At 43.1% G+C, this 21,122-nt stretch overlaps 1 protein-coding gene across 4 annotated transcripts in view; it reads right to left on the bottom strand.

The window, feature by feature from the left end:
• The window catches only part of gdpd5b (glycerophosphodiester phosphodiesterase domain containing 5b), a 39,800-nt gene that overhangs the window by 8,123 nt on the left and 10,555 nt on the right, over window positions 1-21,122 (bottom strand). For all 4 annotated transcript variants that reach the window (XR_011077935.1, XM_068584978.1, XM_068584979.1 and 1 more), the window contains exons 2-9: window positions 16,100-16,275; window positions 6,417-6,520; window positions 4,877-4,970; window positions 4,643-4,702; window positions 4,100-4,198; window positions 3,252-3,345; window positions 1,653-1,798; window positions 156-238 (exon numbers count right to left, since the gene is read on the bottom strand). Coding sequence is in view for 3 of the 4 variants with exons in the window: in XM_068584978.1 (XP_068441079.1) it covers window positions 156-238; window positions 1,653-1,798; window positions 3,252-3,345; window positions 4,100-4,198; window positions 4,643-4,702; window positions 4,877-4,970; window positions 6,417-6,520; window positions 16,100-16,216 (797 nt within the window). In the remaining variant the exon portion in view is untranslated. The remainder of the gene's footprint in view (window positions 1-155; window positions 239-1,652; window positions 1,799-3,251; window positions 3,346-4,099; window positions 4,199-4,642; window positions 4,703-4,876; window positions 4,971-6,416; window positions 6,521-16,099; window positions 16,276-21,122) is intronic.

Raw genomic sequence — 21,122 nt, forward strand, 5'->3', positions numbered from 1 at the left:
GAAGGAGAGGTTCTGGGTAAACTAACGTTCCATTATGTATGAAAGGAAACCAAACAGCGAGGCCGAATCTGGTCGGACTAAATAGCCCTTCATTTGTTTGGCTTCATCACTCTGCTGAATTAATCATATGCGTGTGTATATTTGTGTGTGTGTACCTGATAGCAACATCAGCCTCCAGCCCAGTGACGTTCATCTGCAAAGCTCTCTGGAAGGACCACAGCGTGTTCTCTGGAGCAAGCTGGACGCACACACACACACACACACGCACACGCACACACACACACACACACACACACACACACACACACACACAAGGACAAACACAATCATTACATGGAGTCTTTCAACAATGACCTAATAGGTGACTTTACTGGAAACCTTGGCAGTGTTGAGAGAGAAAGAATGATGCCAAAGTATGAATCAATAATAATCCATAGTCCATCTATCAAATAGGTTATGTTGCATCGTCAAAACATGAGCACAGATGAGGCGTCTAGCAGATGTATGTGAAAGTAGACTCTTTCCTTTGAACATAAAGGAGAGTTGTGAAGTTAATTAGAGCAGCATTGTGAATTGCTTTTCAAACCTTCCAAGGCGAGGTCATGACCAAGACCGCGTCGATAGGTTAAGCATCACTTACTAGAAAAGCAGCTTCCTAAGAGACCCTGTGAGTAAGGCTCATGACTGGGAGACACAGGATAGGAATGATGCTGAAATCAATACACAGTCCTTCTGGGAAACAAAGTCCAGTCACGTGACTGTGAGTTTCTCACAGCCTCGCACGGCCACGCCTAATTTTAGACTCCACTGTGAGGATCGATCGCTTTACACAAACACCACAAAAAGCAGGGTGTGTGTTGTTGTTTTTTTGAGCGTGTGAGTATCTGTTATGGATAACCAGAGATCCACCTTCATTTTCCTTCCAAGTGTTGCATAATACCGAGTCAGGCATCGTGCCAAGTACATAAATCCTTCTTCGGGGGTAATGTTTAGAAGCAATAACATTAAAAGCAAAAATGTGCCTGTGTGTGCATACATTTGATTTTAATGCAGCCTTCTAATGCCTACGTATCCAACGGGCTCTAACAGGCCTTTAAACAATGTAGAGGAGGCTAAAATCAGATTTATGTGAGAGAGAGAGAGAAGCTGGACCAGAAAACAGCCAAAGAGGCGGCAGTAAATCTGATCATAAGCAATCTATATTTTCTTTCCCAACCACACGCAATCCCCCCCAGAAAATATACCCCTGCCTGCCGTACATCAGGCGGTTAGAGCTCCGGGCTCCCACTGGGTTATGTTTGTGGACTATTTTCAGTTCGCCAACCACAAGGTCATCCATAGACCAGAATAGCCGGGGTAGTGCAGCAGAAGAGAAATTAATGAAAAACAAAAGGGAACAAATAACTCGTAAGGCAGCACAGATGTTCCTCTGCCTTCAACAAATCAGACTCAAGTGGTCGTTGACGCTCTGGATTAAAGGCTTCTTATCCGGGAGCGGTTCAGTGTCATCAACATTGCTGATGTTCAAGGTTTTTTTTGCCATCTGTGAAGCCAGTATCAGATAGCTAAAAGGTGCCTCGGCAGAAGCAAAAGCGTCTGGAATATATATTGTTTAAAAAGTGGCCTCGGACGATAGAGGCCAGCTGACTCACCATGGGGGCTCCTTGGTGGCCGATGACGTCGGGCCGTTGTTTGAGGGCGGTGGGGTCCATGATGCAGGGGGAGGTGATGTACAGGGGCACCAGGTAGAGTCCCAGTAACACGCTGAGATACAGCAGCACGACCACCACCTGGAACACTGGGAGAAGACGGATGATGATGGAGCTGCAGAGGCTGGAGGACGAGTTTGGGAAAATATGCGTATTCCCTTTCTTCACGAGAGGTAGATCACAGGATTGACACCAACCTAATGTCTGTATGTGAGGAAATGAAGCTACAGGCTGAAGGGGGTTAGCTTAGCATAAGCATACTGGATGCGGGGGAAAACCGTTAGACCAAAATCAGCCTAGCAGCATCTCAACCGGTCACTAATTAACACGTTCTCTTGTCAAAATGACAACAAAGAAAATGGATTTAAATAATTTCCATGGAGAAATACATTTTTGGCACGAATAGCATCGTTGGCAGCTTCACCCGGGAGACCAGTGACTCATGCAGTTCATGTGCCGAGCTAGTTGCCATAATTCTCTTTTAATAAACTTTCAAAGACAGAAAATAACTCATTACAACCACAGCTGGGACATTCCAGAGAAGATGTTTTCGAATAGTTTATGTTATCGAACAGAGATAAAAAAAATCTTGGGCGGTCTTAGTTTTGTATAAATGTATTTATCAGATTGATGAACATGTTTTTTCAGTTGTAGTCGCTGTGAATACCTTTGCACATTATCCGACAACATTGATATCAGGGGCCAAGAGGATCTACTTTCAGCTGCATCCACCTCTGTTCACGAGAGCGCTGGAGGCTGAGTGTCGACACGCACACGCACACACACACACACACGCACACCAATGCATTGATTTCAAGGTCATCTCTGGGGTGACGTTGAGAATACAACTCTTGTTACACACAGGGGATTCACAGCTTTCATCCACACGCACACACACACACACACACAAACACACACACACAGGCATGCATCCTCTTTGGTATTCAGACTCTCACTCTGCATTACAGCAGAGATGCATCCACAGGAGAAGTACTGCCGTGACGTTTCCACCTCAAGTCTCTCCAAAAGCAGAACCTCAAATGCCGCTCAGGATTTTTTAAATTGGATTAAATTTTTTCTCTCAGTACAAAGTACAAACTGCTTTGTTCCAAATTGAGGACATGAAGAAAGAAAAATTGAAGTAAAATCCTCTTAAAGTATCTTTAGATTCATTCAGTCTCACTAGAATTTCTTCAGCAGACAATACAAATGGCGCAGAAGTGACACTGGCTTTCAGTTCTACTCTACAGACACCAAAGGCAGCGCAGGACAGATTGCACACTCAGAGCTACTTATCTTGAAAAACACTCCTGTACTCGAGGAGAAAACAATCCAAGGTGTCCTGGGCTTGAAAACATCACATGAGCCCGAAGGAATGTTCGTTATCTCCGACACCCTGGGTGGAGGTCCTGGCCTCTGTCTACACCGTGTTAATCATTCACCACTCTTCCTTTACGCGAGTGTGTGTGTGTGTGTGTGCGTACGCGTGTGTAGCAGATGGGTACGGCAGTGTAAGAGTTACTTACACAGAGGTGAGCTTACTTGTTTTTTCTGCGCGGGCGACCTGTCCAGCCACAATCCAAGACAGAGCTGTGACCGTAGCAAGAGCCCCTATATGCAGGAAGGGACCTGTGGCCTGGACAGAGGTGTGAGGCGGAGTGGAGAGGACGAAGGTAAGACGAAAGAAAAAGGGACACGGAGAAATGAAGGCACAGGGGGGGGGGTAACAAAATAAAACATGGTAGGGAAAGAGAATCAGGGGTTTTAGAGGGATGACAGTGAGCAGAAGAGAGGAGAAACAAAAGATAAAAACAGAGGGGCATGGAATTACAGGCATTATCTGGGGTTAAGACAACGGTAACACTATACAGAGATAATAGCTATAATTTGCAGAAGCATTCAATAGTAATGGCATCAGTTTCAGTGGACTTGGGCGACCACTTCAATCACACATTGGTAGTGGTGCAATGCTCTCACAGGGACACTAATTATAAGCTTCTCACAACTCCTTGGATATGGTTGAGCTGTTAATTGTTAGTAGTATACATGCGGATCGAGTGTCTCGTCACCACATTATGCATTTCTTATCCTCTTCTACAGCAATGTTAAATCCCAGACATACAGGTATTCATGACAGGCTTGTAAATTATCCACCAAGAGATACGGCGTGTTTTCAAACAGTCCCTCCTGGACTTCCTCATCCAGGTCGAAAGAGGTTACAGCGCAACGGTTTTATCCAGTGCCCATAAAGCTAAAAAGGTCAAAGTCTATGTTTGTTGCGTAGGTATATAGACCACGCTGTCAACGCTCTCGGTTTAGCGCTCCAACATCAGCATCACCAGTGATGTCAAGCTGTCAAACGATGGCTTCGGGGCTTTCAGTCTGCTGACCTGCAGGGAGATGGGGATGACGTCCCACTCTTGCCCCCATGTTTGATTGACAGATATCACCCCGATCGTGGTGGTGAGCAGCGCAGCGGTGACTCCAATCTGCGTGGACAGAGAGAGGGAGAGTTACGGGAAAAACAAAATCAGAGAGGCTGTCACTTTGGATGCACGCATGAACACCCCCGCCCACAATTTAACCCCAAATAGCTCCGAGCCCTTTTCACACTCCAAAGTGTGTTTGGTCCATGTATTTGTTCTGCTGATAGCAATTTAGACCAGGTCAATGGCTGGGCTTTGACAACCCCCCCCTGGGACAACACAATGCAAAACCGTAAGTTCAGGACAAGTTCAGCTGATCAGCATTGAATAAACACACACACACACACACACACACACACACACACACACACACACAGGCAACGGGGCCAACAGATTTGTGAAAAACACAAAACACACAACACGAGAAAGATACATATGCAGACCTCCCCCACCCGCTTCCACCTCCCACACCAACACCGTTGCTCAACCTCACATTTGGCACATTACCTTATGGAGCCAGTGCAAATTCAACTGTTGCCCAAGTGCAACATGACAAAGTGCGAGAACCTGAAAAAAGAGAAAAACACACGCATAAGAGAGCAACACCACGGTCTGGTTACTGTGCCTGACAAATTGGTAACGCACGCCTGTAATTCAAAAGCTGCTGAATCGCTACCGAGGCATTATGATGAAGACAACGTGTGAAACCTTCCACAGTGAATCCTTGGATGTAGGACTGACCATTAAAAATGCAATGTAGGTGAAGCCGGCAGCGGTGGCGGCCAGGATGGGAACCGTGCCATCGCTCCACTTCCCGGAGCAATTGTAGAGGAACCTGCAGGGAAGAAGAGAGTGAGTAAGCCCTCGCATACTGATTGCTCACCTGCATTTCATCATGACCACCACGTGTGAAGGCTCTGGAGAATATGTGTGTGTGCCTTTTTGCACAGCACTTTTACTTCCTTCAAGTCATATGAAACCGTGCCTTGAAGTTGACGTACAATGGTCAATGTCATATTGACAATAACACCCTGAAAATGGTATTTGTGATGCTCAAAAGAGTGACACTGGATGTATCAATGCATTCACATCAGGGGGGAGAAGACATGCGTGTGAAATGCGTGCGTTGACATGACAGCTTGGCCCTACGGCACTAATTACTTTCAAAGCCTTATCAGAGATTCTAGTGGCACGGAGCCACAGCGGGGTCACTCAGCGCTGATGCTCCGAACCCTTTGTGAATACATTTATGCTGCAGATGGACTGGGGCACTCCCTGCAGCTAAATCACTAGAACACATGAGGGCAGGGATGTCATCTCTATCTGTGGAAACCTCACAAAAAGCAGGAAGGAAAAGGCAGGAAATGTGAACACGTTCCATTATAAAAAAGGAAAGACAAATGTGTTCCCGCCATAACTGACATCCGGAGCTACATAATAACCGGGGAGATTGATGATGAAAGTGAACTGCGGGTGAGATATACAGACACACATACACACACACACAGAGAGTAAGAGCTGAAAAGGGTTATTACAAGGTAAATGAGAACATAGCAAAAGGGATACATGAGAAAGGGAGAGTGGGATATCACAAACTACAGAGGGAGAGGAAAGTGAGAAGAGGCAATGCAAGGTAACAGGCGATTAGAGGAAAAGTTGACATTGCAGAGGTTACTGAGAGCAGGAGGAGAGGGGGATGGGAAAGGTGAGAAAGACCACCAGGGTATGTGACATTATGGGACATTTTGTGCTCCAGCATTTACAACAACACATCAAACTCGGATTAAGTACGATTGTTAAGAACATGCATCACATTTGACTATTAGATTGTAATGATTGCAACGCTGGAACTTTGTCCAGTGCAATCTTAATGTTCTGATGTATCAATTATTCATACTCGTTTTCTCACTTTCAGGACAGGAAGTCCTTTTGCATAAGAACATGCAATTGAAAACGGATGAATTAAGGCTGGAATAAATCTAACGTTTTGGTAGTTCATGATGTTTTCAGTCAAACTTGTGGTCACGTGAGGGGAGCACGGGGCAAAGTCATTTACAGTATCGGAAACGTCGGGCGAGCCATCTCTGTTATGTAATGGGGTTAATCTGCGGAGGGCTGGGTGGTCTCCGCTCAGATTAAAAGGCGGTGGACGGATTAAACTGATGATTTAGGGAAATCCACAAAGCATGGATAGAATTCATTTACGACCGACACAATATGGCGTCTGGCTCCGGTTTGACCCGACGGCACGGAGAAGCGCTGCGTTTGGCTCTGCGCTCACCAGTTGAACTCATTGTAGTCGTTGTGTGCCTCCCACCAGAAGTAGAACCAGACCAGCAGCAGACAGAAGGTGAAGAGCAGGATGAGGGACCACAGCAGCTCCCACTGCAACACACACACACACACACACAAATAAACACAATCCGTTATGCTTGTGGACCCACTATGTTGAATTAGAATTGACAGAAGACACATGACTTAATCTGCTGCAAAAGAAAACAAAGGAAAAATATGTAATGAATAAATTCTGCTGTTGTGGACAAAACTATTATGCTGAATGTCATGACATGTGGGAGGAATTTGTACAAGTTGTCTTGACAAGCACAACTTCTGCAGTCAGCAGCAGAGCTCATTAGAAGTTAACTTTCTACACAATTACCTACGCGGAGCACATGGTGTTAAGTCGGCTGCCGACCTCCGGAGAGAGTATTCCCTCATACGCCTTTTAATAACTTCACACGCTAGCTGACTAATTACTGTCCTCATCTGCCGCGCACCTTCGCACTATAGCAGCTATTAAATTGGCAACATCTTCAGATAGAGACCGGCGTGAGCTCAACCTCGAGGTCATACTCAAGAGGATACATGCACGTCCATATCCATCGCTCTACTTTAAACAAAGCCATATATTCAGGACTTAAAGTTTGTCTTATCTGGACAAACTGGCTATTTTCTCAGAAAATCTGTTCCTTCTGGGGAGAAAAAGCCAAATCGCTTGAAGACGTCAACTGGATTTGTGGACATTATAGATTTTTCGTGTCCAGCGTGTTCGGGGAGGAAGGCAAAGACTTTGACCAAATATACGCACACGTCTGGTTTACATTAAACATAACATCAATCATCGATATTTGATTTTATGATGCGTTTAGATTGTTGGTGTGTTGTTGTAGTTGCAAAGCAAACATGCCAAACATTTTCTGAGCTCTAAAGTCAGAGGATTTGCAGAAGTGTCTGTTCCATATCTGTTAAAATTAGTGTTTTTTGGAGTTTGGACTGCTCATCGGACAAAAAAAGCAATTTAAAAGTTGTCAGTTTGAGCTGCAAGAACAGTGTGAAACAAAAAAAACAATGAGCCAAGAAAAATAAAATAAAATAGGCCAATCAATATTGTCAATTTCCATCTAAATGTCTTTGAAAAGTCACATGTAAGAGTAAATTGTGTGCACTGTAGTTAAGATAAAGACTCGGTTAAGTAACCTAAGCATATCATCTTTAATGCACCATTGTTGTCTGTGCCGGGGATCAGATTATCACCACGGCCAGCTGATGCAACGCACAGGTAAGACAGTCCGCCTGACCTGTTTATATCCGGTCTCATTGCCGGTGAGTTTTTTTTCCCCGCTCACAAAATCCAAAAGGTTAAGTAAGGACAATTCAAAACGTGACACAATCAAACTCTTCTGCCTGAAACTATTCCAGTGCAGCATTTGAAGGTCATGTTTCGGCCACAATCTTGTTTTAAGAGCTTTCGCGACTGTGTACATAGATCTTTTAATTCACTTCTGGGCATGGGTTTACGGCATAACAGAGACTAGTTGCACAAAAAAGGGAAACAAGCCCGAGGGGAAGCTGCTTCGATCCCCTGCCTCTCATATATGGACACGGCCTCTGAGTGATTTTCAGACATGCAAGAAAAAACATTATGCAAGAAGGTCCACGTTCATCAGATAATATGAGGGCACCGAATAATACAGGCAGGAAATAACCCTAAAAAGTAAAAGCTGGAAAATCACTTACTAATAGCTTTCTTAAGCAAATACTGTAACACTTTGTGTGGTTTTATTGTTTTTATCAAACTACAAAAAATAAAATAAAAAAATGTTTAACCCCAAACACATTTACCTACGTTCAGATATGTCTAACAAAAAAAAAAAGAGCACGGCAAATCAATTCCAGTCACAAAAAAGGTCACTGGTCTCGGTGTGTGAGTCCATGTTGTGCGTCTGTGACAAGAAATGAGATGTGAAATGAGAATGACGTTGATGAGAAAGCAGCGACGCTGATTCCCATGGTCCGAAATGACTACCTGGAAATACCTCGGGGATACAACCTTGCTCGTGAAAGAGGATGTTGCTCCAGCCCTGTCATTAGCCCCCCTTTCCCTCCATCCCTCCCGAATTATGCTGAAATGCGACCTGAGAAGCCCCCGAGAGAGCTGTGACGATGTAGTGCAGTCGATAAGTGACCCACACCGATGTCTCTTTAATTAATCGGATCACCTAATGAACTGAATCCCGAAGGATTCGTCGGATTCAATCGCTTCAATTGTCTGGGATCTACTGCTTTATGGGACATTACAGATTCTCTCGTTGAATACATTCATGCCAGTGTCCATATTCTCTGCTCAATCTTCATGCACATGCCAAGAACTGACTCCAAACGACAAACGCAGCCACATTCATCCATCGTTCGTTGGTCTCATAATTATTCCGACTAGAGTCGTGCTGTTTGCCCCTTGGAGAAATCATAGAGGACAAAGAGGACAAGATCTCCCTTGAAAGATTCAGAGCTATTGAATTAGCTTTAATTCAAATCAAATTACGATGTGGGCTGTAATTAAAACGTATTTCAAAAACATTGCAGTGACTTTTAAAGAACCAGCAGGGACCCTTTCTGTCGTAATGTTGCCCAGAAAACTGCAGTGGCGAAGATTACACTTCTGTATTGAGAAACTAATTTGGCTTTCCAACCCAGAAATATTGAAAAAGGATAGAAGTTATAGGAAAGGCCTTAAAGAACAAACGCCACTGCTACAAATAGAAGGATCGAATGGATCAAGGAAAAAAATAACACTCATTAAAACTTAAAAAGCATGTATTCCAGAAAATCCTCCACTTGCTCATTAAGTTCTCTGATGTTAAAAATATTCCTCAGAGTGGTTTGTTTCAAGGATTAAGGAAACACGCCAGCAGCGCAGGTGCTTACAAGTCGCATAGTGGTTTTCTTCTCTGCAAAATTACTTTGAGGGCCTGCGAAAAACACTAAAAATAGCATGAAACTGATCATTGCTGACTCACCCCTGTGCAGAGGAAACTGCAGCAGTGGTTTAACATCTGGGAATAGCAGGTGTGAGGAAAGAGAGAGACGCTCCACAACTTTGACCTTTGTTCGGAAATATTTAAAAGACGAAAGCGGCGGCCGCGAAGAATGTTGTAGCAAATTAAAAAAGGAGCATATACGGTCTTTCTACAGGCGCCGTCTGCTCTAAAAAAAAAAAAAGCGCCGCATTGCAATAACAGCCGACACAATTTTACCTTTCAGTATCCCTCAGTGGCTTTCCTGTCTGAACTTTGTATTTCTCTCCACTTCATATGGCTCACAGCCAGTCCAGTTCAGAGGATTACGATCGAAGCAGCCAATTATTTATTTATTAAATCGGCTTAATGGATTTTCTTCTTTTTTTATATTCTATTACAAAGCAGTAATCTTGTGAAGTTGAAAATGTCTCGCATCATTCTGGGAGGGTTTTTCCAATTATAAACACACATGTTCCTGTTGAGCTCACGCCATCCAGCTATTTAACCAATCTTTCCTCACATTGTGAGCTCAAGAATATTGTTTTGTGCTCCTTTGCTTCCCACATGCAGAGTTTTACACTGCCCAGCATCGGGTCTATTAGAATTAAATGTACTAAATGTAGTTCATGCAAATAAACTCATCTGTGGCAAAGATCATTTAAGTCAATCATCTTGCAGTGACCATAGTTGTGGGTTCTCCCGTTATTGTGTGGTGAATGTCATTTGGGCTGAAAGGTGTGTGTGTGGAGTCCACCTTCCTGTACTTATCGTACATGAATGTACAGAGATATCTAATAGATTAAACACTTAACAGATGTGTGTAGACTTTCTGGCGCTTTTAATGTGGTCCTTTGGGACAATCCCAATTAAATTCAAAGCAGGAAAATGAGGCATTGATTTTGTAATGGTTGCAGGGGGTTTTTCTGATATTCATTTGCCCTACTTTTCCCTGCAAGAGCAAAAGCTAATAATAATGCCAACATGACTGAGCGATCTGTGTGCTCTTTCTTTTCCCTCCAAGAATGCTGCGATATGTCAAACAGGATCTAGACGGCAATATATTTATTATAGGCTGCAACATATTGTGGCATATAGGAGGGTTATTATTAATGCTCGGCAGCTGCTCAGGTTACACATGCATGGACAAACATGCATTACCTAATCAGACACACGGAAGAAAACGCATGTACACATGCTGTAGGATTATTTCAACAAAGCAAATGGCCACACAATACACGTTTATCTAATTTGCAAGTCAACCTCGTACCAAATATGGAGCCAGGATGAAATGTTCCTGAGAAGTGCTGGAACAATAAAAACAGTCACACACAAAAAACAAATGCACGCTGTTGAGTCGCGTATCGCTGTGTGAACGAATACAAAACGTAAAACCCACAAAAGCAACGGACAGCAGCTTTCTGTGCTTTAACCCCGACCATGAGACGGAGACAGAACACAGACAGAGGGTCTATGAATCACACAGGATGACGGGTTTATTAATAACAACTGCAAACATTTCTTTTGGAGAGCTACGGTATGATCGGAAAAGAAAACATAGGCATGTTTGGGTCCGCGCTGGTTACTTTGTGTGCGAGGAGGACGACGTGAAGAAGGCGTCCTCGCGTCATGTACAGTGTGTCACCAGCTCCAGTGACACACTGTCTGTTCTCTGCACCGATATCACAGGACGACTTTCTCAACACTTTTTGTGCTCGGCTGCTTGTGTGCTTCTGGCGGCGACATAAACTCCTAATGTGAGTTACAGTTCATAGCGACTATACGGCAAGATTAGTCAGAGGGAAGAGCAATAGTCACGACTGTACTGGTAAAATACTAAAAAGGTGCTGAAAATTTCCAAAAGGCAAAATACCCAAGCTCAGAGAACATGCAAATCAGACCAATTTGTTCCTATTTCCTAGTTTATTATCCATTTACTCAATGTAATATGCTTCCATAGTATGTTTTAATAGCCAACATGTGGATTTCCTATGTCGACGACACACAATTAAATGATGCGTTCAATTAGATTGACAGCTTGACTCAGTTTGTCGCCGTCTAACGCGCCAACTACTGGGGAGAGAAACTATGCCGCGGGATGGTCCTGAATACATTTGCTGACGAAGCCCGACGGCTGCAAACAAACACAAACACGTTGGAGGGTGTGAACGAACCCGACAACTCATGTGAATGCAGGAGAGATTATTTTCAGCTCGCGTCGAGCAGAAAAGAAAAGAAGAAAGGAAAAAAAAAAAAAAACATGGCCGTTATTCTTTCGCTGACGGTGCTTCTTTCCCTGCGAGGGCCTTAACGCCTCAGTCTCTTGTCACATTCCTGAGCGTGTCCAGATGAATCCCCGGCATTTCACAAAGGGTGTGCGCTGCTTTATAATGCAGCCATACCACACCTTTATAATACTGAACCTCCATTATCGACATTCCTTTAAGCATACTGAGATTACAAATAAAGAAATAACACTTTTTGATGTGTTTTACAGATAAGGGTTGTTCATTTGCTAATATTTAATGTGTAGATTTTATAAATAAACAGGAGTTCATGCCACCGTTGCGGCCAATAATATGTTGACCCTGCAATACTTCTCACTTTTAAACCCCCCCCTTAAAAATCTGACCGCTGCTCTACTGAGAGAGGATCACATTAATTTCTGTTGCAATATCCGTGGTTATTGTGTTTGAGCCTCTTGCGAGATCCACAGTCCGGCTCTAAACTGAACTGATCACAGGCGGTGCCAGCCAGTCTGAACGTCCACACACTTGAAGTCATTGAAACGTCGTTCTAAACAGCTTTCACATTGCACACGTGTTGCATTTACCGGATGCTTCAGGATTCTTCTTTTTTTTAAAAAGGTAGACCATCGCATAAGGCACTCAATGTATCCATCACAGGGCGGAACGGTCACACACCAGGACGTATATAGCTCGAGGATTTTCTAATCACGGCAGATAAAGTAAGCATGTTGTTCAGCAACCACGCCACTTATCAAAGCACTTGGGCGTCAACAGCTGGATATCTTAGATTTAACATAGTTTGCCTCAGTTTCTTAGCGACAGCTGCTTTGATTCTTCCGCAGTGTTTCACTTTCGCAGGGCGACCTTCTGCGTGTACACATAAAAGTGACGGCCCCAAAACCAGAGGCTCTCGCGTAAAAGGGTCACAGAAATGTAGTGAAGCTACAGATAAATCCCTCTCTCGCCCAGGCCTAGTTTCATTATCTGCAACATCGATTGATTGGCTGAATCTTTTTCAGAGAAGTAGGGCGAAACAGCCGGTCCCCTGACACGTCACCACATATTTATAGCATTTCCATTGATGCTGCCAAATAATCTATTATCAAACATACTTCAATGACCATTAATTATTTTGCATTCCAGTAAGAGTGAGGCGCAAGACTGGAACTAATTATTATTATTATTACTACCACCACCGATTAATCTTCTGAAAGTTTTGTCTATAAGGTATCAGAATATTGTGAATATGAAACAATTCCCTAAAGCACAAGTTGGCGTCATCCAACTTCTCCAAAATGTAGTTATTCACATCGCCGTCACATAAGTCAAAGAGGAGAAGGCTCACAACTGAGCAGCTATTAATAGGTTTGGCCTCAAAGAGGACTCAAACGAGTTAAAGTTGTCAGATACACAACATATACAAATTAAATAAACAATAAAAAGGGTGTTATGAACACATTTACTCAATATTTCATGACGAGCCTTTGAATTTAAAGCACATGATCTAAAATAAAGTGGACTAACCATTAAATAAACAGATGAAACTGTGGCTTCACAACCCACATGCATGCCCTGCTATTCAGATTAGACAGGAGTGCAACGATAAATGTATCTTATTAACAATATTGTCAATACAGATTAATATGTTAGAATAAATGACATTAGGATAAAGAGGACAGACGCCTTGGAGAAGGTGAGAGTTATGGAGAGAGAATATGATCATCTCTTTTTCAAGAAAAACTGACAAAATCTAATATTGTGTTGAAAGAATGAAGCTTATCTTAAATATTACAGCGACTTTGTCTTCTTCAGTAAAATGAATGTAATATACATGACAGTCAAAAGTCCAGATGAACGTATTACCATTTCCTTTCTTAAAACACATCTCAGACCACCCATCACACCCTCATCACCCAGTCAGCTCACGCGCTTTATTAAAGTTTATGACCTTTCGGCCAGACAGCCGGAGGGACGAGCGCTCAAGTACGTGATCAATTACACAAAATGAAGATGATTTTCCAGTAGAAATGAATACCGGTTTAAAAGCTGAAATCAGACCCCCGCAAAAAAATGAACAATTTGATTTGACAACAATTAGTTTGTATTTGAAGCCGGCTCATTCGATATTGCCTCGACATCGACAATATTGCACTTTGTGTAGTCCTGGGTGTAAGTGCTTGTTCAAGGTAACTCTGTTGTCGCGTTCGTCCCATATTTCACTGGCCAGGGATAATGAAGACCGCAGGATAATGGACCGAAGGAGGCGGAGCAGCTTTACTTCTATTTTAGAAGCCTTTGTGTGACTGAATGGTAAAGACTGGCTAAATGGAAATACTTTCAATTATTACTGAGAGGCCAGATCGGCTTGCACCGCGTGACGTGTGCCGTGTTCCTACAAAGCACCTTGAACACAGACAGAAGGAACTGCGCCCAGACAGACAGACAGACAGACAGACAACCCGAATGGATCATTACAGTGAGCAAAGAAGAAAAAAAAAGAGGAGAAATAGCACGATCCACTTGTAGATTATGAATGAGCCGACAGCTGTCTCAACATGAGATTCTCAGGTCTCACGCGTCTGTGATTCGATCAGGTCCCGTTACATGTAGCCGATACCTGTCCTTGATTGGCCACAGTTTGTTTACTGGGATCTTTAAAGATGCAGTCTTGTATGACATCCCCTTGACCTATGCGAGGAAGCATCCTCCAAAGGAAATGACTGCTCCTTGACTGGGATAAAGCAAACAAATAAATAGCAGATTACGCCACTCTGTTCCTTTATTCTTCATTATTGCACTTTCAGTATAGGTATCTATTGTGTAAAAGTATTGTAGAACACATTATTGTGGCTCAATCCCTCATTATGTACACACAGTGAAAGCCAGTTGAAGAGGAAAATATCCGCTGGATGAACCAACTGAGCAGAAATTGTCGGCCCGCTGACGGAGTGCATGTGCCCGACTGTGTGCTTCTTACACTGGGGTCAAGACAAGTGCGGTCCAGTGCCACGCGGTCAAAACAAAGGATGAGCGCCGTGAACAAAGAATGCTGACTCTGCGCTATCCTATCAGTTGGACTGAAAGACAACCACTTGCAACAGGAAACAGAGCTACATGGTGTCCAGTTTCCTGCAAACAGGACAGGGGGGGGGAAAAAGCTATGTCTTTTTATTTTTGTTCCACAATTGCATTACTCATCACCGCCTGTGTTGTTTGGCTCTCTTTGTTGACACACATAATGTAGGTTTAATGCACAACATATATTTGCTTTTGCCATCTGTGTGAGGAGTGACATGAGTCTATTGTCTGTGTCCTGGGGCTCTGCCTGTCTGCAGTGTGGTATGTGGGCATAAATAAGTGATCCAACCTAGTGTCTGAGTATGTATGTGTGTGTGTATGTGTGTGTAAGTGTGTGTGTGTGTGTGTCACAAGGTAATGTGCTGTGTGTTTGTTGCAGCAACATAACCTGTGTGTCCTTCCTAAATACGGAATAGAGATAAAAGGGAAAGGTCAGGACAAATTCCTCATCTTGTGTCGGCTGTAATACTTTTGCTCCTTATTTTAGAAGAGGGGGGGGGACAGCACAGCGGTGCTTTGGTTGGGTGTGAAATGTGACTTTTCTGGGTGCACACTATCAAGAAAGTGTAACAACAAATTCAAAATTAGAAATCATGAACCATTGATTGAGATTCTTAAGAGGTCTTTAAAAATAAACAATACATTGAAATGCTTAAAAATAATGTGTAGCACAATCGCCACGCTCGAGGCTTCATACGAGACCCAGGTACAGAGAAAAACTAAAACATGTGATGGATAATGTTCATAGAAAAATCAGATTACAGTAATAAAACATGTGCAGAGAGCAGGAGACGACAGACTACTGGAACGAGTGGAGTATTGTAATATCAAATGAAAGCTCAAGGTTGTCGAGTGGGGAATAAGCAAGCAAGGACATACTGAGATAATTGTTCATTGTTAATCAATGTTGACTGAGAGACAACTGTATCTGGGCACCATTAGGAGCACAGATGGTTCGCTGAGTTTTATATGTTGCATTTTTTCTAATTTCTAAAAAGAAACGCTATTAATAAAAGGAGGTGAAAAGTAATATCATTCTCCATCGATCTCCCAGGACAGTACAGTTGTCATTGAAATGACCGTGGCCAGATGAATTACACAGAGATTGACATAATGAGGTCTCATTCACTGCCGACCTGATGTGAACACACGAGTGTGTGTACAGCTTATCTTGTGAGATAATCAATGACAGCGAAAGGAAGCCTCAATCCATTTCCTACTGCTTTGCTACCCATTGTTGTGACAATTCTTGTGTGACTGAGCTTCATATCCAAAAAAATAAAAAAAATTGTGTGTGTTTTTTTTTCTCCAGGTAAAAATGTCAAACTTCCTCCACCTCTCACCTTGGTGGTGTCATCATGGGACCGTTGATAGCGCTTCCAGCGGCAACCGTAGAGCCCGGTGATGGATGACAAACACAGCTGGCGCTCGTAGACCTGGAGGGGTTGGTGTTTCACCATGCTCCTTCAGTCAGTCCCGCTGCCGGAGCGCTAACATCCCACTGACTACCAACAAAAACCTGTGTTGTAAAAAAAAAAAAAAAAAGAAGGAGAAGAAAAAGAAAGAGCATTAACGTTGATGCAAACAACATGAATACAAGCAGACACGGATAACCCACAGCACAAACACACACCACTGTGGACTTGCGAGTCTGGCACTTTGATAGAAAACACATGGTGACCTAAAAAAGCACAAAAGCCCGGCCTAAAATTAAGACCCCCAGCTTCTGTTTCCAATGACAACTGCGACTGCTCGGAGCATGATCAAGGGGAAAAAAAGAAAATTAAATTCCCGCCATCTATTGAACGTCACATTAAATTACAGTGGCCATGAATATATCACACAGTCCCTACATATCTGGGTCAAAAGACAGCATGCAGTCTCTCTCTCTCTCTCTCTCTCTCTCTCTCTCTCTCTCTCTCTCTCTCTCTCTCTCTCTCACTCTCTCTCTCTCACTCTCTCTCTCTCTCTCTTTCTCTCTCTCTCTCTCTCTCTCTCTCTCTCGAAAAGGCCAACAGGTGTAACAAAGGATGTTATACAACTGCGACATTTTAGCAAAACCCTTCAACTTACAGTATAAAAAGACAATGTAGGTTGCTTTGTGCAGCTGTAATGGTTTACATAGCACCTAAACCTGCAAGCAGAACATTTAAACATTTATTATGCGACGCACTGCCCCCTCTCTCAATGTAGAGGAGCGGACGAGCACCATGGCACTTTAGAAAATACCCAGCAGCCTTTTCATGCCCGTCTAATGCTGCGTTAGCGACCATGGTAGGAGGTAGCATGCTGCGTTCATGGTGAATAATCAGAGTTATAAGCCAGCCCTCCCATTGAGCACCTGCTGATTCAGCAGCGAGACTCTGCAATCAGCGATATTAACAATAATGATAAAGCAGTGCTGGCTGTTATCACAAGTTTAACTTCACTCTCCGGGGACGTGGTCGAGCCTACTGCGCTGCCTCCGATCAATCTGGGGCCGGGAAAAAAAGTGCATCATTTTGATATGAAATTAACGTTGCATAATTAATGGTGTGTCTCTCTGCTGATGAGAGTCAAACAAAACACGATTACAAGTGTACACACAAACATGGTTTCCGGGATAATTTTAACCGGTGATATTCCTCTTTGATCGCAGATTGTGAAGCACAGCTAGCACATGGCTACATCTGAACGTTTCAGAGTATTTATGCACGTTAACGACACTCTTCCTGCTGTAATCAGGCTGTCTGAGGCTGTGGGCAGCTGCTCATTAGCAGCTGCTGCAGTGGCCGTGCTTCCTGTTATTAGTAAAACTGCTCTGAGGCAGGCGGGTCTGACCCGAGGGTATCATGAACATCGCCCGCCCCAGCAGGACCGCGACGTCCTTGACAGGCAATGCTTCTCCGCGCCTTTAAATACAGATTACACTTGAAATAAACCACATACCGTGGTTGCCAATACGAACATCTTGCAATATAACAAAGAAACACTGGTGAGCAGCTGAGTGGTGGCAATGAGATTGAAACCCATGATGATGCTGACGTGGTTCATGTCGTGCAATATCCACTGACAGCGACAGGGCAAACTGCATGGACCAGACGGATGAAGAGAGTCACTTTGAATCAGACCACTGGTCAAAGACAATATATGCCAATAAAAAAACATATCTCACTTGGAGTCTGTACTTCTGTATTCTGTCCTCGTAAAACTGTCGTGAAGCCAAGCTGGGAGTCAGACTTTGATCAGATCAGGAACTATATAACTACTGGATAAACAGGTATGCTCGTCCGATGCTTCTTCCGAATAAATTGTGTGTGTCGGCTGGACGGAGATCACATCTTTGCAAGCACCGATTTTTCAGTCTCGGATCCTGCATGTCGGTCAATGTGTTTGCTCTCTGCTTACTTGCATTCGGCCAAAGACGGCTCAAACATGAACGATCAATATTACTTGAAAAACATAACAGAAACCAGAATGCTTCCGATGCCAACATTTCCTTTTTTTTTTAGCCAGTGGGCTTTTCATTCGTTACAGACGTGACATATACTCAACATTAGCATGTTATATTTACATTTTATCCTGCACACGTAAATACCAAGTGACGGTTAATTGGATTAGAGTATTTCATATTAATATTGGCAGACTTGACCCACTTCAACAGCTCCTAACATCATGAACAAAACAAATATGGATGGGTCCGGGCATGCAGGCCAAGCCTTGAAGAACGAAAAGCTGACACAGTAATGCTCCGTTGGTGTGTTCATCCAGGCAAAGTAATAACCACTTTCTGCACGCCGTGTTGTCACTTGTTGACAAATTATAACATTGAAACCTGCAGTCCTAGCAATAGCTCCATGTCGGTACGGCTAAATGGCTCATGCGGTTTATGTCTCCACATGTTTACCTCCTAAAGCTTCCATTCACGCCGGTGACGCAGCCACTTGTCAAAATAATTGAGCTGAAGATCAAACAACTCTTTAAATTCCAACTATTTGATGTGGGATATTATCATAATGAGGCAGAGCGGCGCTGAGGCCACAGATGGGTCACCTTGAGATTGAAGGCTCATCCATTTTTCACGTCGTATAGTTAATACGCCGCAAACCTCATCCGCGCTGCACAAAGACGGAATAAAAAGTGCTGCGAATAATCCCTTTATCAGCACGTCTTGCCAGAAACTCATCAGCTAAATGACCCAGTCAGTGGAGACAATTAAATCTTGAATAAACTGCTACGTATTGGCAAAGCCCGAGTTAAGTAAAAGCACGAGCGGCAATGTTTTGCAGTTGAATCTCAGAAAGAAAATCCTAAATCATCAAAGAGTCTGCACTTGCACTCAAATCGTTGCACTCATATTTTGCCAACATGGACGAGACGCCACAGACCACAGTAGGTGCAGCAGAGGTGTGACCACCATTTGGCTGCAATGTCACAGTGACTAACACGCTTAAAAACAGATCTGCAAATGTTGTGAGTACAAAATAAGAAAAGCCCCCCTTCTCCGTGCTTAGTTTCACATCAAAATTTCAGACGAATTAATCTACCATGCCAAATCCTTTAAACACCATTTGATCCTGTCAGATACGTTGCCCCAGTGTGACTGAAATATATTGAACAGGTGAAGTCAACAAATGAAGCAGCTTTTCTAACATTCATGCGTCTGTCACAAGTCGTCTGGCCGAGAAGAGAAGATACGGCGGGCTGCGTGAAAACCCCCTCGAACGGCGGTTGTCATCCCCTTTTCTGCTGCCTCATTTCCTCCAATCGAAGGCACACGAAGGGAAAACAGTCTGCGAGGGAGGAAATGCTTCAGCAGTTTCCCAGCAGAAAACAGTTTCTTCTCCTGACCAGGGAACTAAGGGAGAGGCCACGCGGCAGACGGCTGTGGGATGGAAGGCTAACCCTCGAATAAGAAAGAAAAGCCCCTGAACAAAATGAATGAAATCACCAAGAAGAGACAAATTATGCTTCTATAACAAGAGCAAAACAACACTTTAGGGAGTGGACTGAATTTGTACCAATGTTACGAAGCTTGAAAAAGGTCAGAGAGACAACTAGAGTGTGTGTTTCTGTGTGTGCGTGTGTGTGTGGAGGTAATGTTTATTGTCAGCGGTTTTTGATATTTTATTGAGCCCTGTATGTTAGCAGAACAATAGCTAGCTGCTGCGGTTTCAATGTGCACTTCAGTCAGTATTATCCTCCCGAAATGGCAAAATAGAAATGCCGGTGACGTCATCTTAAATGTTCTGGAGCTGAATGACTGCAGTTCAAGTCTAAAACACACACACATTTAATTCATCACCGTGTCCTTCAGTGAATCTTAGAGCATGCAGACAAAGAGGCAAATATCCATGATAAAGTACACTTTTGCATGACGGTGAAAGACTCTTTTTTTTGTCTGCTCTTTAGTCTGCCGCTCCACATAATCTTTCCTGATCGCCGTTAGGTTCAAACGATCTGAATTGCTTTTCGAGAAGATGCAACGGATATTAAGTAATGAAGCGCCATGGGGACTTGGCAAAACCAGGCGGCATCAAAAGATGCTTGTGAGGGAGTTAATTAGTGACACATGGATGATGAAGCCCATTATAACAAGCAATGAGAGAGTCATTACATCAGAGCTGTTACAGCTGCCTCAGCACTGACAGTGGATTTGTCTCTTTGTAGAAAATATACAGAGCCTTGGCATTATTTAAAATTACGTGATGAAAGATCCTTTGCCTTCCAAGTTATACTCTTGGCCCAGTTTGTTCCTGTTGTTGACCTATTCCTCCGTTTAAGCTAAACAAACTAGCGTTTAGAACCGTAAACATACCGGCTTTTATAAACTGACCAATGGTTCAGTCATTATTTTGTTGTAACAGCCGGCAACAGTTTAACGTTTTAGAATAAATAATGTGAAGCGGGCATTTTGTTTTGTGTAGCTGCAGTTATCGCCGAAGGAAATCTCTCATGAAGTAATCTAAAAAAGGGCATTTTTTCACTTGAAAGGCTGCAAACAAATAGAAGATTTGCAAACAGAGATGAGCAACACAGAAAATGAAGAAAGATGCAGAAGCTTCATTGTTTTCATCAAACTTTCAGTGTGACAAAACCAGTGAGTTTCCTGGGAAATCAAAAAACCGGAGCTGTGTCTTGACTGGCCAGGAGTATAATATATTTTTGTGTACGAGTGTGCAAACTGTGCATCATATAACTTCCTCAAATGTTCAAGTAAAGCAAAGTAAAGCAGAGCTATGGATCAAGAACAAGAGGAGATACAAGTTAAACTGCAGAACATATGTTAAACCCACAGTCACAGCACAGATTAATATATATATATATATATATATATATATATATATATATATATATATATATATATATATATATATATATATATAT

This window comes from Clinocottus analis, unplaced genomic scaffold, assembly GCF_023055335.1.
Source record: "Clinocottus analis isolate CAN_PGR_092001 unplaced genomic scaffold, fCliAna1.0.p SCAF_2, whole genome shotgun sequence".
Taxonomy (NCBI): Eukaryota; Metazoa; Chordata; class Actinopteri; order Perciformes; family Cottidae; genus Clinocottus; species Clinocottus analis.